General features: G+C 40.3%; 1 protein-coding gene across 2 annotated transcripts in view; it reads left to right on the top strand.

The window, feature by feature from the left end:
- GALNT7 (polypeptide N-acetylgalactosaminyltransferase 7) overlaps window positions 1-8173 on the top strand; it is a 71621-nt gene extending 63448 nt beyond the window's left edge. For both annotated transcript variants that reach the window (XM_058803404.1, XM_058803405.1), the window contains exons 10-12: window positions 1853-1951; window positions 3225-3353; window positions 5972-8173. In XM_058803404.1, coding sequence (XP_058659387.1) covers window positions 1853-1951; window positions 3225-3353; window positions 5972-6109 — 366 coding nt within the window. In that variant the 3' untranslated portion in view covers window positions 6110-8173. The remainder of the gene's footprint in view (window positions 1-1852; window positions 1952-3224; window positions 3354-5971) is intronic.
- The last annotated feature ends 8111 nt before the right edge of the window (window positions 8174-16284 follow it).

The following is a 16284-nucleotide window of genomic DNA, read 5'->3' as shown; positions in this document are numbered from 1 at the left end:
AACATTTGAGTCCTGCATATAGGAGTATTGGTGAAGATTAATAGGTGAAAATATCTTTTGTGTGAAAGCCTAGAGAACAGATCATTAAATCCAGGTGGAGTTTATTCTGCCTGTGTTTGCTAGACTGGCATGTACTCACGCATTTACAGCCTCAGCTAGTTCCTTACCTGCATGTAATGATTTTATATGATTCTGTCACCATCGTTTCCAACATCGGTGTGTACAATTCTAACTTCACTAAATTAAGAATGTGGTTGCAAATGCAGCACTTTCAAGTGGTTGGCAGAGAAAGTTGGCATATTACAGGTGAGTGCAGGACCCCTCACTGAACTCTGCCTGTCTCATTCTGGCATTTAGCCCACACCTTGGCAAGCACATACTGCAGGTCTCCTGCCTGCTTTCAAATTTTTCCCCCTCTGCAATTGATTATTTTTTTGCCCTGTCTCTCCTATTTATTTCACTTTTGAAGACTGTTGAGGGAAATTAAGAAAATCTTCTTGCTAGCTGAGGAGAACTCCTGTGTCCCCCCAAATTTAGCAACCTTCTTCCCCAAGATATGATGAAGATGATACATGGGTTTGCAGCTTCAAAAGCACATTAGGAAATACAGATCTCTGCTGTCTCCTATCACCAAGCGTCACCTCTAATTTCTTAATGCTAGAATTAGTGATACAGAGCATGTGTGTGGTGAATGGAGGTACAAATAATCTTTTGTCTGACAGACCAGATTAACAATGCCACCTTGATTTCTTACCTAAAAGCTAGCACAAAGCATCAGCTACTATATGAGCCTTAGACCTCCTCAGGTACCTACATAAAGGGTTTGGGAGGTACACTAAATATTGCTGTTCACCAAGGTGAAAGCATCAGAAAAGTGTAAAATAATACTGGTGACCTTGCAGGAAATCATCCCTGATAAAAGCAAGTGGGTCTGGTGAAGCAACAGGAAAATTCTGAGTTCAGAGACTTCTCTGAAGTTTTCTTCAACTCTTCTTCACAGGCTGCTAGTTATCCTCCATCTGAGAAGTCCTGTCCCTCCTCCCCCAATTTGTAACACCACACTGATTGCATTTCCACACTCTGGGGTAGGAAAGTATGGGTTCATCTTCCCTAGCACTCCCTGGAAGAGTCTAAGCTTAGTCCTTCAGACTTTTTATACCATTACAAAGAGGAAAGAGGCTCTGGCAATGAAAATAGGTCTGGAAAAAACGTTATTTGTGTCATAAAGTCTTTGTAAGGCTGCTTGTTGGCCCTTCTGAGAAGGGAGTGAGACAATCAGCAGTTGAGACGTGCTTTATGACAGGACTTCTGTTCTTTATCCCTGTGCCTGTCCCTCATCAATTTTATTTCTTTTTTTTCCTGTGTAATTGCTGCTGCAGAAGGTCCATCTGAGCAGCTGGGTCAGTGGGCTGTGTCTGGCTGTGGGTAATTGCTGCTGTGCATAACTCCTCTGCATCCTGTTTCTCTTCATCCACAAGTGAGAGCGACTTACCTGAGCTCCTGAGCTTATTTATGAAGACCTGGGAGATGGAACATGCTCTGATAGGAGAGTGCATAAATTAAAATACTCGGCAGTCCTATATTTAGGTGTTACTAACTTGGAATTGAGCTTTGCAACTCTGGCTTTATCAGCATACTCTGGGTCATGGAATAGCCTGCAAATTAGCACGGGCAGGTTGAAGCTCCATCTCCCAGAACAGTTAACATCAGTACTTAAATTTCATACACAGGTTTGTCTAATCTCTCTGTCAGATACCTGTTTCTGGTTTGAGAGCTAAGTGAGAATTTTCTGAACTCCTTAGTATTTATTTTTCCCTTGAGACTAACTCTGAGTGCAAAACCTCTTTTCCAGATTAGAGGCTTTGAAACCTCTTACTGCATCGACAGCATGGGGCACACCAATGGTGGCTTTGTTGAGCTTGGGCCGTGCCACAGAATGGGAGGAAATCAGGTAAGGAGCTTGGAGGCAAGTCTGAAGGAGAAGCGCGTGCTGTGGATTGATAACAGGCAGGTTTTCTGTTAAGCCTGCACATCGTCACCTAGGTGCCAGCTACAAAGGTGGGAATTAGGGCTTTCTGTAAGCATACTGGCATTGCTAAAGTCCAGCAGTCTGAAAATACCATTTCAAACATAAATGGTATGAAATTGAAGGCAAATTCATAATCCATTCTTCAGGGAAAGTGGTACATGAAAAAGCACCAGTATCACTGCTTCAGCTCTTAGCATTGCTCCTGATTCACCACTTACCTTTACTTAATAATTAATCCTTCAGGAAAAAAACCTTTACTGCACCTCAAGTATGTAAAGAAGTTGTTTTGGTCCAAGCTAAAACACTTTTGTGCAGTAACTCATCTTCCACCACATTAGAGAAGAAAATGAGCAGAAATTTATCTCTGCTTCATTTACAAATTAATTGACAGAACATAATTACTATTAGATGATAGCAATCAAAGCTTTTATTGTGTTTGACCTGTATCTTCACAAACCTGCCCACACTACCACACAGATATGCTGTTCTGTCTTTATGTTTTCTTTTCTGATTGGAAATTTTTTCAGAATTAAAGTCCTTATTTAAGCCCATGTAAACTTAAACCAGGCAATTTTTTGTGGCAATCATAAAATTGCATTTAGGATGATTTTTTTAGAAATCCTATATGGTTTAGCTCTTAGTAGCCCCTGGAAATGTCTGTTTTATTCTGATATTTAATGAAAAGGTTCCCTAAACTACATTTTCTTCATATGCTACCCAAAAACCCTGTAGCAATTATTCTGTAAGAAGTAGCTAGGATAATCTCTTTGTATCTGGATGAATTAGATTGATTTCCTCCATGGGTAAAATGCCAAAATTTTAGTGTCTTCACATGAAGTTACTGTCCAGGATCAAGGACTTGCTACCAGGCTTTTATAAAGATAATGGGTTGTTTGGCCATCAAATCATACAAAGGTCTGTAATTAAACACTTTTAGAAGTCTCCTTAATATGAGTCCCTTTCAATTTTTGTCTTTCTATTTAAGTTCTTGGCCTTTTAAGTCCTACAGGAAAGTTAACCATGACATTTAGTATTATGATAGTAAAAGTGTGTTATGCAAAATAAAGAACCCTCCTGAAAGACAGGTGTAATAAAACCAGAAAATGTTTTGAATGTTGTAATTTCATTGTATTTGCAGTGTTTATAGAATGCTCATTGAGTCAACTGTTGTGAAAATGGCTTTTTCTTTTGTTAGCTTTTCCGAATCAATGAAGCCAATCAGCTCATGCAGTACGATCAGTGCTTAACTAAAGGACCAGATGGATCCAAAATTATGATTACACACTGTAATCAGAATGAATTCAAGGAGTGGCAATTCTTCAAGGTATGCAACAGATATATGGAAGAAAATACACTTTTAGATTTCCTTTCAGTGGGTTTTTTTTAGCTTTAAAATTTGTTTTATGTGTATCTGAAATTAAAGATCTGTGACAGGGTTAACTGAATTGAGTAAATTTTTAATGGCACATTCACAGAAATACACGCATGCTAGAGAAACTTCCTCTAGTGAAAGATCCTTTTATTTAGTGAATCTAGTTGCTGTCTTCTGTAGCAAAATCTTTAAGGAAAACTCCATGAGGCTGCATTTGTTGCCACAGAGATATTAGGAGTTAGCACGTCTCAGAGGAAGCAAAGAGCGTGTCTGCTCCTAGTGACAGGCTTTATAAAGGCTTTTAGTGCCATCAGCCTCTCTGCTTGTATCCTCTGTTTCAAGAAAGTCTCTGCTGGAGTGCATTTAGAAGCTAGGGCCAGTATTAGGTCTCATTTGGACAGTCTAAATGAAGTGTTTCTCTGTTTAAAGACAAGATATTTTTAAGCCTGCATAGAAGCAGGTAAATGTAAGATTACTCTGCCTTTTCATGTTGTCTTTGTCTTCTTCAGTATTTCACTTCCTGTTCGTTAGGCATCCTCTAGTAACAATAACATGCTCTGTTCTTAATCCTGGGTGTGGTACTGGTATAATGCTGTTGCAAAATCTATAAATTTTTAATAAGGACTTGGAATGTTGGCTGATGTACATGTGAGGGCTGCTACAGTCTATTTAGTCATTACATCTGTAAGTTCTTTATTCAGGTAAATTTTGTTAGTGTTGCTTTAAAAAATGCCTACGTTTCTATTTCTGTTTGTGTCTTAAGAAAATGAGACTGAATTATCCTTGGATATAGCCACATATAGCTTGGTTCTACATCTACAAAACTATTCCATGTAAAATTTTCTTCAGCTTATATAGCTAGCATATTGCATATTTATTAATTCATAACCTGGTTATCTGGATTCTTTATTGTTTGTCTGAAAGATGCACAGTTGAGTGCAGTGAAATCTATTTGTTATCCTTTAAGCTACTCCACATTTTCTGGTGTTTGCATAGAGCTAGGAAATATCAGGTACCATAATGCCATTTCCATCCAGCTCAGCTTCCTTGTGCTGAATAGGCAGACAAATTTCTTTAAACCTGGAATGTAAAAATCAGTAAGCAGTGGCAGGTAAGGGCCAACCTCAGCTTTAATATTTCAGGAGAATAATATGTAGCAGTTTTTAACTCTCCAGCCATTCTAGTTTGTCCCAGCATGTTACTTGGCTTCTCTCTAAGAATTTCATTTATGCAGGATCCATTTCCTCTGCACTAGCACTGGTTGTGTAATTGTTTGCTTATTACCACAAGTTATAAGGAAGCTCACTAAGCACAGTCTGGGCTGTAGAGCAAAACACCGGCTTCTAGAAGGAAAAAAAAGGGAGGGTGAGAATGAAAGGACCACCAAGGGTGTGTAACCAAATACCAGGAACTGGGCACACTGCTGTGCAGTGCAGAGGGTACAACTGCTTCTTCTAACGCTGAAGGTGTGAGGAATGAGACACTTGTGGACTGCTGAAAAATGTTGTGGCCTTTTGTAAATTAAGGCTGCAAGGAGATTTTATCTGGTTGGTCTGTTGGCTGTCTCTGAAACAAGCAGTGTGCCAGTTTGCTGAGTGTAACACGTGCTGCTTGAGCACTGAGCACTAGCGGGGATCGAGAACAGGGCTGCTGGTGGTCTGCCTGTTGCTTTTGTTTAGACACCCATTTTTCTCTCCAGCTAGATGACCCCTGTATCTGGTCACACAGCAGGAGCCAGGTATTGATCTGTGGCTGTGCACACATGTGTGGGGTGATGGAGGGGGTCCCCATGCCAGGGGTGTGTGTGTGTGTGCACAGGGCAGGGCTGCAGAGCCCCCGCAGTGCCATGGGCTTGCTGCTGCTCCCTTTCCTCCCCACTGGATGCAGCCAGTCAGAGCCAGGGCTGCCTCTGGCACAGGGGGTCAGCAAGCAGGAGAGGAGCCACAGACCAAAGGCAGGAGACTGGAGCATGGCAGCATGGTGGGTGTGGAAGGAGACAGATGTGCCAGAGTCAGCCTGAACGTGCCTGGTGCAATAGGTTTGTGCTTCCTTGGGCAGCCTCCTGCTGCTCTGGAAGCCAGACTTAACTCTCATACTCTTTACTCTTCCTTCTGCCAGCCAAACAGGGAGTCAAGTTAGTACTTTTTTTACCCCTGAGGTGTTAATGTTGGTGTTGTACATTTGTTTTCTTGAGGGCTGACTGGAGGAGGAGCTGCCCAGTGAAGTCCTCATAGAGCTGTCCTCAAGAGTTAATCTTCTGGTTTGGTTACAGGATGGATGAAAAGGCTTAGAAGCATTTTAGATAGAGTTTTGCTCATTTTGTTAGTAGTTTGTTGCCTAAGAGAAACAGGAGGTCTCTCAAGAGGACCTACAGGAAGCAAAGATTTAATATGAAGGCTGCAAAGTGCTATGTTTAACAAATAGTAAAATGAGTGTAGAACTGATCTGTTTTGGGATGCTGAAACCTGGTTTTGTAAATCACTATATTGCAGATGTAAAGAAATGTTAAAAAAAATCCAGAACAAATGAAAATAAACCCAACACATCTTCCTGGTGGTTTTGTCTTTCAGAATCTGCACAGGTTTACTCACATTCCGTCAGGGAAGTGCTTGGATCGCTCCGAAGTCCTGCATCAAGTTTTCATTTCAGAGTGTGACTCCAGTAAAGCAACACAAAAATGGGAAATGAACAACATCCTTAGTGTGTAGACAGACAAAACCTACCTACTGACGCATTCATTTGTACAGGACTGAAAATAGCCTGAAAACTGCTGCAGTTATTAACTTTGTACAGCTGTGAGCCTCCTGGCTTGGATGAAGGACATAGAGGAACTGTGATTATTACAATAACATTATCATCCGCAGTTAATGTTTACAAAACTGCTTTACCTTAAACTCTGTAGATGTTTACATCTTTTTGTTTCAAGATGTTGGTAAATTAATGTGCTGTTAGCTATGGTTCATAGGAACATAGTTAAAAGCATTGTCGTCTTCTTTGGGATTACACTCAGGGGTCTGAAGGCAGTTTTTTTACACACACTTGAAGAGGTTGTAGTAATCAGATTTTCATAGAACTTGGTGATTATCAACCTGTTGTATATTTTTATTTAATTTTACATCTTACTAAGCACTGCCACAGGTTATTAGCCAGGGTGGCCTTCTCTCACAATCATGCTGCTTTTTTGGAAGATGAATTTGAACATATTTAGTGCCTCTTTCATTTCTCTCTTTCACAAGGGAAGCGTTTGTTGGAAATTTGCAGTGGGCTGCTCTGAGCTGTCACCAGGGGTCGGGACCTGCCATACCACCCTGTGTAATTAGTGTGCTAACAAAGACAAATTTCTATTGCCAGTTTGGCTGCTCTGCTTCGACGGGGTGCTTGGTACAGTGCAAGGAAGACTGTCCACTTTAGTGCTAATGTGGTGCAATTTGATGGAGGTAAGCACCCTCACAAATCCAGTTAAGAATTTGTAAGCACTAATTTGCTTGTTTAAACCATGCCTTACATAAAAATAATTAAAATAAACAACAACAACAAAAAAAGCTGCACAATTATGTAAAACTTGGAAAGAATCAAATACTTCATTTATACTGCTATTTTGAATGAAAATCACTTAGAGGTGGACTAAAACTTATAATTAGGAAAAAAGCATCCAGCTACTTAACACATCTGCCTGATTCATCACAAGGACATCTGTCAGCCAGTTTGGATGCCAGATTTTCGTTCCAAAAGAGAAATGGAAATTCTGAATTCACACTTGTTGGTACTAATCTTCTTGTTATTTATCTCATTCACAACTTCTCCGGAGGGATTACAAACACGAAAAACCAACTGCTTGGTGCTACAGTGTACAGAGTAGAATGAGAAGAAGTTGTTTCTAAAAATGTTCTGGAAAGGAGTTGATGCAAACTCCCTTAGGAATATAAATATTGACTCTGAACAAATAGAGAGGTGGAGAGGAAATGACTTATCCTCACTTCCTTTGTCCAGATTTTGTACCTTAAATGTTGACATCAGTGTACTGATTCCATAACTGTTGTCCCTATAACACGTCACACAATTAAGTGTGACTAAATGCTTCCCTGAGGTCTAGAATAGCATTGCATGCAGCTTCCATTGATGTTAACAAGGGTTATGTATCATGTTTGGTGACAGACTTGGATCTTGATAGGGCTGTCAGCACGGATCTGTTAGTTTGGGATCTTTCCTAGTTTCTTTAAACTTCTCATCTATCCTTTCGGAGCTATGAAAAATAGAAAATAAAGGAGGGAGAAACTGGAAAAAAAAAAAGGAAAATAAGGTTTTGTGCTGGTACTTGTTCCTTGTGTGTGTGAAAACTGACTCCATTTGTGTGTTGGGTAGATTAATTTAATCATACAACTATGCATAAGAGAAAGAATGGTGGCACATAGATTGTGCGGGTGTGCATTTTAAATGGGTATTATGTGCAATTCATTGAAAGCTGATGCTGTGTGTGAATATGAATCTGTATGTGAGACTGAAACCTTACAAAACATGAGATCATAAGAAGCTGTTGCTGTAATGACTTTTTCCTACTATAGCCGGCTTGGAAAAAAATAATTCCCATATTCTTGCTTTGTAAGTTGATGATAATATCACTATGCATTTCTACACATTTTATAAATTTGATTTATGCAGATTTTGATACACTGTGTGTTTCTGTAGAAATTGTATAAATCTTTAAAAAATTTATTAGGGAAAAAATCTGGGAAACTTATGTATATCTTACTCATGGGTTGCTTGTTTTTTAGGTGAAGTAAATAAAATATTTGAATTTTTCGTTTTACTATACTTTTCAGAGTAAAAATGGATTATTTCCTTTATAGAAACCCCCATATTTCAAAATCTAGGAAACTTCAATGTTACAAACTTACAAATATTAAATGCAGTTTATTTTAAGTTTTATCTAGGTACCTTTTGTTGCATCTGTGGGGACTCAGGTTTTTTCCCAGTGAAATGAAAAATTTAAATTCCCACTAAGAACTGACACGTGGACATATTTTGATTTTTGTATCACCTGCCTGATATAATTAGGTAGATTTAATATGTTCATAGAAAATCAACCTGAGAGTAGAACCAAAGGCCAGGTCTAGTTTGTATTGTTTTTACTGTCTTATCTTAGTTCATTTATGTTTCCACTAAGAAACATGTTTGAACCTAACTTCATTTTTTCCTGAGAAGGTTCCTTAGCAAAGGAGGATGTAATTAAATCAGGGCATGAAAGAAACAAGTTCTAAGAGTGAACCCAAGTCCTGAAATCTACAGGGCTTTTTTTACAAATGGGATTCTTGCTTCCCAGCCATATCTGTCAGTGCACTTTTGAGTATTCAGATTTCAAAAAGCTCTTTTGACAAAACCCTGGAGTTATATCACAGACTATTCATGTAGGCAACACACTTTTATGCATGGAAACAGGGACCAATGGGAAGGAGAGGACATCTTTCTTTATTACCAGAGATGCTGGCACCAGGACAATCTACAGCAGAACCCACAGGAGTACCAAGGACATTGTCCCCACTAATGGGTTCCTAGAATCAGTGCATTCTCTTTCCCTACTGCCAGTCAGTCTCCTTCACTACTGCCTGCTTCTTCCACACCATTTGCCTCCAAACTGCAGTCCCTAAAGCCAAAACTTATCAACTTACTGCTCTAAAACTACATCAAGAAACTTGAGATCTATTATAGCATGCCAGAGATGTTAAAATTTTATGCTCTTGATCTGTGAGCCTTCTTGCAAGAAAAAGCAAAACATACCGCTGCCTGTAAAAAAACACAAAAGATGCTTTGGTAGATTTTTGCTGTATATAAAGCACAATTTTCCTTTTACTTTAAAAAACATCAAATTATGCAAGAATCTATGGAGGCAAAGTAATAAGGAGAGCTTAAGAACATGAAGAAGAAATTATCTACACTTTTAAACACAAACTTTGTTTCTGTAAAAGCATTTATTGCATGTTTTTTGCTGGTGAGTTTAGATCCATCAGCTGTAATAGGTGTAAAGAAATAGGGGAGAACAAATTGGAAATGTTTCTATTTCTGGTTGTTCTCATTCCCGTGAAAGGCATGAGAATGCTAGCTCTTGCTGTGTTCTGAAATCCTACCCTGCTTACTTTGATGAGAATAATCTGAGAAGTGTCAGTGGCTATCTTCCAGGGTAATAAGTACTTTCAGGGAACATCAGAAGTGGTTGCCAGCACTTGGTCCTCTGGCTGTCCAACCCTGCAAGACTCCTCTGAACCGCAGTGCTGGATCTGTAAATTGTGTGGCTTGGCTGGCAATATACAAAAGGACTCTCTACATAGAACGAATCTTGTTAGAAAAAGTGATAGGCTGTCAAAAACAATGCAGGTGGTTTTGGCTCCCTTGGGTTTTGAATAAAACCCAAAGCATGAACTGTGAGTGACCCTGAAGTCTGAAAGCAGTTTGGCCCTCCTGTCACGGGAGCCTCGGTCACTGGTGCCCCAGGTGTGTGCGGGGCTGTGAGCTGTCCCCCGCGTCACCCTCGGCTGCAGGAGCTGCTGTGGGAAAGCAGGAACAAGAGCTCATGTGGATTTTATATCCCGGTAACCCAGGTAATGCTCAGTTGCCTTTGGTTTTTAAAATCTTAACAATCTAAACCATTCTTTATATGGAGGAACTAATGAAGTGTTCCATGACCACATAACGGGGGGCCTGGTGATATTAAAACTAAGGTGTCTGCACAGCCCTTGGGATTGTTACCTCCTTGCACTGCTCTGTGGCTTTTCTGATCAGTGTGGATGGAGCCTCTCCAGCCAAGCAGTGATCTGTGCTGGCTGATGGGTCTGAACTGACTGATGGAAAATGCATGTTCCTTCAGTCAACAGGTCAATGAAGGTGACAAGCGTCCAAGTCTTTAAGGAGGAGTTAGAGCTGCTGGAACACCAAGATGAAAAGGTTTGTTTGCATGTTAGAGCCTTACTTTTTCTTACTAATCAAAGAAACATGATTGTTTTAGGGACATGAACAGTGTCCTCTCTGATGTGGAGAGCAGCTAAAGCAGGGCTGAGGGCTGGGTGTGTCCAGCAGCTCTCGTGAATGCAATTGTTCAGTGTGAAAACAGATCTGCCTCCAGTGATCTAACATTCAAATGATGTTTCATTTGCAAGAGTAATGCCTCCTGCACATAAAAAAAAAAAAAGAAACAGAAAGGTGGGGGATGCAGCATAACTCTAACTCATAATAAAAACCAAACAAGTGCCTGAGATGAGTGTGATGGCAATAGCAGCCTTCTGGCTGAATGTCCCTGGCAAAGGGAAAATGAAGGGAGAGATGATATTTTACTTCCCTGGAAAGGGCTGCTGGTGGCAGTGTGTGTCAACTAAGAAGGCAGCATGCCCAGACTGCTGTTAAACCACAGCCTTCAGATGAAGAAGCACAGCTTGCAATGGTCTTTCTGAACCATGTGAAGGCACTAAGGTGGAAATAGGAATCAAAATAAAGCCTTTCCCCTTGAAATTTGTGGGAGGATTTCCCCAGGAAAATAATGTAGGGCAGTATCTTTCTAGAAGCCCTGAGATTAGACAGGAGTTGGTCTTTGGGTACAATGTCTTCTGTCCCTCTGTGTCATTCTGCACAGGAGACCCCAAACCCTGCCTGGCAATGCAAGCTTTGCCAGCCTGAGCCTGGGGGATGGCTGCAGCACCTTGCCAGAGCCCTCACAATTACCAAACACACGGCTACTACAAATGTGGTTTTTGTGGTTTTATTTCTCAGACGGCGGAAACTGCGGAAGAAAAGTAGGACTGGATGAAAGTAGAAGCTTTCTGGAAGATTCTTGTGAGTTCATAAGAAGCAGAGATTTGGGAAAAGCTGACCAAGAGAAAAAGCATGGCCAGTGCTGGAAGTGCTGCTATTCATGCTGCTCTTTTGATTGCCCTGAGGAATGCACTGAAGTCCTGCCTGTCCTGAAGATGCCAAGGAATCTCTGGAGATACAGCTGATCAACCTGGCAGTGGGAAGGAAAGCTGTCTGTCCTGCCATCTGGGAGGGAAGGTAAGATGGTGTGGGGTGTTGCTGAGGAAAGCAATTGTGTAACCCTGTAGCAGAGTGGGGTCTGGTTGCCATTGATACTAAAGCTTTTGAGGAGAAAGTGATATTGAACGGGCCATTTCCAGCTGGAGATAAGAAACTCCTGGGTGGTTTTTTTCTGTAACATTATCCCATTATCTTCCAAGTCAGTATAAGAGAAATGGTTTATGGTCTATGTTCCAGAATTATCGTGGGCAAGCTGAAAAATATTTTGAATTCGGATAAGAACTGAATGTAACATTAAAACATTAAGCACATGCAAGATCAGATCAAAAGTCCAGGTAGCACAGCAGCCTATCTCACTCAGAGGTCAGAAGGATCAGTGTGGTCAAAGAGTGCAGGGCAGAGTGAAAGGATGCTGCAAGGATACTTGTATGACCTTGTCTTTGCTTTCTGGCATTATATAACTCAAACACTTTCTGACTAGAGATGACATTTCTATTTATTAGTACTGAATTCCTCTAACTGCTGCTTCAGTCTAGGCAGACTTTAGTCATGTGTCATCTGATTTATGCAAAAAGTTTTAATGTTTCTGAAGAGGCATGCTGGCTCTGCAGTGCACTCCTCTCCTGACAAATCAGCCGATATAGGTGAATTTTGAAGGCTTGTTAAAAGCCCTAGTTCCTGAAGGGGCAGTCAGTGCTGGGTCAGTGCAGAGTTCAGCCAGCCAGGAGCTGCTTTCAAGGTAGCAGCACTGACAATAACATCAATAACTACTCATTTTTCAAAGGGCCTTCAGAATGTTGTGGTCTTGTCCATACAACCATCCCTCCAGCTCTGCTGAAGAAATAATTTATGGGTACAAACTTTACCATTGGATGTTTGGGCCAGGAAATTCTGACAATAGCCATACAACTTACAGGTGGAACACTGGATCTGCTACCTTTCTGGTGGTTGACTTCATATTCAGTCCTGGAATATCATGAGCCTCTCCAACATTGAGGCTAAGGGAAATAGTTGGTTTCAGGATGGCAGGATAATCAGAGCAATCTACAGGTTCACTAACTATTTGGTGCTGCCCTGTGACAATTATGTAATTTGAGGAATTTGTGTAGGGAGTAATTTTTTTAATCAGGTGGATCTGAATCTTATGTTATTCCACAGTTAGGAGATTTCATGCATCCCTGAGGGGCTGTGTGCATTGGAGAATGCAGCAGGGAGCTCAGCATCTGGGCTCTGTTATGGGATTCTTGACACTGGATTCAAATAGGATCTCAGCAAAGCAGATGGGTGGTGATGCAGCTCAAACAAGAGGCCCAGCAATTTGTGGAAATGCAGAGCCTGCTGGCCAAACACTTAGGTATTTCAGGATGTGTAAAGAAATAGAAGGCACAATGAGAAAGCAAACAGAAAAATCTATGCTAAGGCAAGTGAAGTGGGATCAGCAACCATCACTAGCACAGCAAATAATCCATGACTGAACAATATATACTAGATTATGTATACCAGTGTTATAGACCAGATGCCTATGATAAACTGTTATGAAAAAGTTCAACACATCATTGGCTAATCAAAGGTAAAACTCCTATTTCATTCTTTTTCTGATTTTCTCTCCACAATCATTTGCAACTTAATTAGTGTTCTAGGAGTTTTAAAGCCTATATATACTGAATCTATGCAGTTACCAGGTCTGTAGCTGTTCTAATCAGGACACACACACACATATGCATATTTGTAATTTTCCAGACCATAGGTTTAGCTTTGGAAAAATAAGACCAGCTTTGTAAATAGGCTTTGTTCTTCTATGACCTAAGAAAAAGGAAACCTTCAATTCCTCTAGGGAAATGATAAGGCAATACTGAATATGTTTGTAACTCTTTTAGCTGTTTTGTTTGTAACTCTTTTAGCTGATAATGCCTAACATGCTGTTTGCTTTTCTAGCAAACATTCTTTATATCTTCACAGAGTTATCTGTTACAGCTCCAGCATCTCCTCCAGACTAATGTAATATTACCCCATATTACCCAAAACTTGAATGTTAGGCCTGCTTTTCCCCCTTCCCATGTGATAGGGGAGCACATATTAACATGTAATACAATTTCACGTGCTGGTTTTACTGCTCTGTCACTTCAGGCTGCAGGCTGGCCTTGCACATCTTCACTGTTAGCTCTTGTTATTCATGCAAGATCTTCCATGGTGATTTTACTTCTTTTATGAGAAGTAGACCAGAAAAGCTCAAGTAGATCAAACCTACCTGATCTGCTTTACCTCAAGGTTTGCAGATTTCTTCAAAGAATATTTACAGCTCTATGGAACATGATTTCCCCTTGTGAAATCACAAGTTCTATTTAGCCATTTGTCCAGCAGCTCTCAGCTGTACTGTGGCTCCTACCAACTTGTCATGTGGACAACCCTGGTCAAAAGCTCTCTGCATCTCCACTGAATGTTTTCTAAAAATTAGTGTTTTGTTTGTGACCTTCCATTCATCTAGCACTTAAGACAGTTTTAAATGAAAAAAAATATAAAGTACGGTTCAAAGTTCAGCCATTTCATCACTTGAATTTCCTCAGAACTCTTGGATGAATACCATCTGTCCTGTCAGTTTGTTTCAAGTTCTTTTACACTTGGATTTGAGACAGATGCTTCACCATGCCTCTTCCATTAAAAATTTTTGTCATGAAAACTGCCTGAAACCCCTCTACAAGGTTAAAAAGTTTTCTTCCAGGCATTCCTACTGTATCTTGAGCATGCATTGTCCCTGGGACAGCCTGGCAGCCCTCTTGGTTCTGTGGATGCACAGGCTTTGGATGAGTTAATTTCCTTCCCAGTAGCTGGTACAGTGCTGTGTATTGGATTTAGGGGGAGGGTAATGTTGATTTCATTGTCACTGAGCAGTGTTTACACTTAGCCAAGGACTTCTCAGCTTCTCATGCTGCCCTGGCAGCCAGGAGGCCAGGGGTGCACAAGGAGCTGCAAGGAGACACAGCTGGGACAGGTGACCCCCACCACTGCCCAAACAGAAATTCAATGCCATAAGAGTCAGCATATAACTGGGGTGAAAGCTGGCTGAAGGACACTCTTTGGAAACTGGCTGGGCATTATTTGCTTGTTTTTCATTTGCATCACTTCATCTGCATTTTTAAATCTTTTTGTTATTTTCCTTTTTAGTATAATTTATTCATTTATTATTATTTTACTTCAATTATGAAGCTGCTTCTATCTCAAGGCATGAGTTTACCTTTACCATTCCAATTCTCTCCCCCATCCCACTGTTTGGGGAGCGAGTGGCTGCGTGGGGCTTGGTTGCTGGTTTAAGATCAGACGCGACAGATGTGTTTAAAAGTTGTTAGTCTGTTTTCTCATGTTGCTCTGATGCTCTTTTTTTGCTTTGCCACATGTTGCTGTGTCTGGCCTGTTGATGTGCGGGGTGTTTTTGGCTTTCTGGTTTAGAAATAACTTGAACTTTCTAAAACTGCTTTCCTACATTTGTTATTCTCTCATTCTTCCTCTTTATCCACCTCAGACTGATTTTTGGTGGACTTTTGGTCTGCTTTACTGTGTGGGATCTTTATGCTGAATGTCTAGTGCAATGTGAGAGCTCTTCCCAGTGCCTGCAAACCATTTTGGGCATGCCTTTTACTTTTGGTTTTAGATCTCCCAGTTCACCTCCAGTGAGTTATTTCCTAAGTTTGTCCGTATTGAGCAGTGATGTGAAAAACTAATTTAGCTTTTCTTCTATGGCCTTATCTTTACTGAACATTCCCCTTAAACTTTGATTACTTATTATTCCTTTCAGCAAGTGCTCACAAATGGGCATTATATGAAATCCCTGACCTGACACATCATACTTTTTGAAGCTTAATTTGAAAGCACTAATTTTCATGTACTCTTTTCCATTTGCCTTATATTGAACATCCTTCTTGCAAAAAGGACAAAATATCTTTTTTTGGTTTTTTTAATGTCCATTATCTTTAGTCATAGCAACATTCTCAGTTGATAGATCAGCCTGGTGCAGAGTTTTTGGTGTGCAAGTTGTAAGGACACCTGAAGGGTTATATTTTGTTTCAATTTAAAAAAAAACCCGAAACATTTCAAAAAATCAAATTAGTCAATGTACTCTGACTTTACCCCTCCACTGCAAAAAATTTAAATAATCTTATCAGAAAGATTCCATGAAGCATCACTGTTCTGCCCAGGGAGAGAATGTTGGAAGTGAGAGGATGTGGGAAGTCTGAACAGATGTGGTAACAAGATCAGCATGCTCTTGGATACACACTGTAACAGGGAATTGCCTCTAGATAGATTTTTTTAGTTAAGAATACAGGTGCTGTAGGACTGCAAATTCTACAGCAAAAAATGTTCTTGAGCGCTGGAGGTGCTGTTCGGCCTCCCACTTCTGGTTTATGCCTGTGGCTTCAGGAAATCTGAGCCTGAAAAATGGAGCTATTGATCTCACCTCTGCCAAGTTATCTCTGGCAGGTCCAACATGTAAAACAGCAGCTAATCCTTCTGATGGCACTTAAATATCTCAGGGGCATGGTAGGGAGGACAAAGAAATTCTGGGCTTCTAAGGCTCTCAAAGATTAACACCTACTCCAGTATAAAAAGATTTGAATTGCCTTTACAGTTACTTAATTTCCATGCTCACAAGAATATACTGTTTTTCTCAAGCCTCTTGTTTCAGAAAGTGCTGTTATCTTTAACCTATTCAGTGACATTTACCATAGTAAAGTCCTGAAAACACTTTTTATCTTACACAAAGTACAATGATGGGACACAAACTTACTTCATAAGCTAATGGGCAAGAGGGACACATTTTAAACAAAATCTTGGAAGCTTACCCTTCATATTACTTAATGTTTTAGACATTACA

The sequence above is a fragment of the Ammospiza caudacuta genome, chromosome 4 (genome assembly GCF_027887145.1).
Source record: "Ammospiza caudacuta isolate bAmmCau1 chromosome 4, bAmmCau1.pri, whole genome shotgun sequence".
Classification (NCBI taxonomy): Eukaryota; Metazoa; Chordata; class Aves; order Passeriformes; family Passerellidae; genus Ammospiza; species Ammospiza caudacuta.
Note: the sequence above shows the minus strand (reverse complement) of the source record. Positions and strands in the feature narration are given on the sequence as shown.